A 3091-nucleotide genomic window follows, 5' to 3' on the forward strand; every position below is an offset into this window, starting at 1 on the left:
TTCATCCCCTCACACACTGCCAAGTGTACCCCACCCATTTCTCAGAAGACTCCTCCATCTCCTCCCCAACTAAAATAAACCTAAACGAAGGAAAATCAAACTTCAATTATTATTATTAATATATCAATATTGCAATTACAATTAATTATTTTTGTTACTGTTCTTCTTCTTCTCATGCAATCAAGAAACTCTCACTCAATTTCTTGCAACACTCGATTCTCTACCATGTTATTAAGAAAACTTCGACGCCTTTGTTCAAAATTAGGATGGTCGATTCGAAGGCGATCAAAGCCCAAAGTTGTAATCAGGAGGTTTGGAAAATCAAACTCAAAAACTCTGCCTAGAGAAGAATCTAGCAACCAAGGATCATCAATCCATCTAAATGGTCAAATGGGTGTTTATAAATCCGAAAGGCCGATTCGGATTGCGACTTTCAATGCTGCAATGTTCTCCATGGCTCCTGCAGTTCCCAAGAGTAGTGAGAATTCTGAGGAAGATAACAAGTTGAAGGCTCGTCGGCGAATGATGGAACTTGATATTCGAGCCAAGTCGATAAATGATCGACCCAAGAGTATACTCAAGCAATCCCCCTTGCATCCCAATTCCATGACTAATTTTGCGGAAGAGCAACAAAAGTTTGCGAAACCAAAATTAAGGGTCTCGATCAATCTTCCCGACAACGAGATCTCGTTAGTGCGTAATAGACAGTTAAGTTTTGTGGAAGAAAAGAAAGATGGGTTTTCGAGCAAGAGTGCAAGTAGAATTATTATGAAAGGAAAAGCTCCTTTGAGGTCTAGTCATAGCCTTCCTACCAATAACAATATTGGTAAGGATAGAGAGAGCTTGAGAAGTAATAGAACAATTCTGGAAGTCTTAAGGGAGGTAGATGCAGATATCTTGGCTTTGCAAGATGTCAAGGCAGAGGAAGAGAAAGGCATGAAACCTCTATCGGATTTAGCAGGCGCTTTGGGGATGAAATATGTGTTTGCTGAGAGTTGGGCACCAGAGTATGGGAACGCTATTCTATCGAGGTGGCCTATTAAGAGATGGCAAGTTCAGAAGATCTTTGATGACACAGATTTCAGGTACAAATCCCTTTCTACATCATACTAAAATTCAATTCTACTAAGCCCAATTTTCCATTGAAACAAAATCTCTAACACCACCTGATCTAAAACAGATCAAAAATGATTTCCTTGGATGCCATCGAATCAAAATCTCACTACCTGAAAAAAAGAGAGGGTAAATTCGATGCCAATTTAGCCCTTTTTTCACCTAGTGTTTAAAAGAATAGCGTTGAATTTACCCCTTTTTACTAACAGTGTCTCTAAGACCCTTGATGTAAAATAGATCACAAATGACTTCGTTGGGTACCTAGATCAGAAGAAACCAGGCTGAAAGCTCAAATGACCATTACACCCTAGCTTGCAACTAATGCTACTTTGGAACAGATTATTAGAATTGCTTCTTTCTTTTTTCATTGGAAAGTAAACAGAGTTCATTTGGTCCCAAGACGCATCTCGAAATAGATCATCTCAGGGGGTCAAATTTCAGTATGAAGCCAAAATTTACTACAATTAGTAAATTTATCAGTTTCAAGATTTTGAAAGTTAAAAAAAATTTAACATAAACATAATGATTGAAAAAACAACTTGAGAATGTAATATCTGATATTGGATGAATGTATCTGTTTGAACCGATAATTGAAAGAGTGTTATCGAGAAGTCTATAATGAAAGATTTGTCGAAAATACATAAACCAATCCTTGGGAGCATAAGTTCTTGTAATCGCTAAACGAAACACCTAATAGCTTCCATTTTGTGTGGAACACTCGTATAGGAATGTGTTAAAGGCCACGGTGGATGTCCCCCGGGGAGGAGAAATCAACTTCCACTGCACCCACCTTGATCATCTAGATGAGAATTGGAGGATGAAGCAAATAAACTCGATTATCCAATCCAACAATGGACCTCACATCTTAGCCGGAGGTCTCAATTCTCTCAATGAAACAGATTACTCAGCTGAGAGGTGGGCAGATATCTTAAAGGTAAAAGTCGTACAACATTTTGTTGTTTTTTCTTTAATTATTCATCCTTCTTGCTTTGTTGTTGTTGTTGTTGTTGTATTATTCATCCTTCTTTCTTACCAAATGGGCAATTATATTTTAGTACTACGAGGAAATAGGAAAGCCGAAGCCAAAAGTTGAGGTGATGAAGTTCTTGAACGGAAAGCAATACGTAGACGCAAAGGACTTTACAGGGGAATGTGAATCAGTAGTCATGATTGCCAAAGGCCAAAGTAAGATCTTGTATGAACTAATTTAATCTAATAAGTAAAACCAAATTCTCCTCTATATGTTTGGATTAAATGAGAATTTTACAACAGATGTGCAGGGGACATGTAAGTATGGAACGCGAGTTGATTACATAATGGGTTCACCAGACTCACCATTCAAGTTTGTGCCTGGGTCTTACTCGGTTCTGTCATCTAAAGGAACCTCTGATCACCACATTGTGAAAGTTGACATTGTTAAAGTTGATGAAAGTGCTCAAGAAAATACTGTTAGACGACGGCGGAAACAGAAAGAGAATGTAGTTAAGATAACAAATCCTTCTTCGTCAAAGGGTATATGGAAAATGAATTAATACATGAGGGAGGACATTTTATTTCAATTTTTGTTCTATTTTGAATTATGGGTGGGGGAGAAGTATGGAGTTAATTGAGTCTACTATTCCTTCTCTACTGAAACACCTTGTTTGTAAAACTGTAAATCATTGATTATATCTTAACTGATGATAATGGGTTTATAGAAAAGAAATGAAGGAAGAAACTAGATTTGCAATATATGTTGTTTTAGTTTCCTTGAGAGACTTGAAGAATGGTTTCTTGCCTAAAGTCTACACTGTTTGGAGCTAGTTTTACTTTAAACTGAACCAAATGAAAGAAGAGGAAATCTGTTTTTTTTTTTTCCCACCAACACTATGTACCAGTTAGTGTTTCCAATTTCCAAAACTGTTCATCTCTGGCTCAGATAAGAGCTCTATTCATCACTTTCATTGTGGGAAGATACGCATGTGTCTTCGGATCTAAG

General features: G+C 37.2%; 1 protein-coding gene across 2 annotated transcripts; it reads left to right on the forward strand.

The window, feature by feature from the left end:
• LOC147404520 (uncharacterized) lies at positions 1 to 2879 on the forward strand. Of its 2 annotated transcripts, none has more exons than XM_086440529.1 (4): positions 1 to 1085; positions 1840 to 2047; positions 2169 to 2298; positions 2394 to 2537. In XM_086440529.1, the coding sequence occupies exons 1-4, from the start codon at positions 175 to 177 to the stop codon at positions 2402 to 2404; spliced, it is 1260 nt and encodes a 419-aa protein (XP_086296655.1). In that variant the 5' UTR covers positions 1 to 174; the 3' UTR covers positions 2405 to 2537. The 2 variants fall into 2 exon arrangements, with proteins under 2 accessions (XP_086296655.1, XP_086296654.1); XM_086440528.1 differs by having other exon boundaries at positions 3 to 1085; positions 2386 to 2879.
• The last annotated feature ends 212 nt before the right edge of the window (positions 2880 to 3091 follow it).

This window comes from Akebia trifoliata, chromosome 4 (assembly GCF_017979445.1).
Source record: "Akebia trifoliata isolate Shusen 1 chromosome 4, ASM1797944v1, whole genome shotgun sequence".
Lineage (NCBI taxonomy): Eukaryota > Viridiplantae > Streptophyta > Magnoliopsida > Ranunculales > Lardizabalaceae > Akebia > Akebia trifoliata.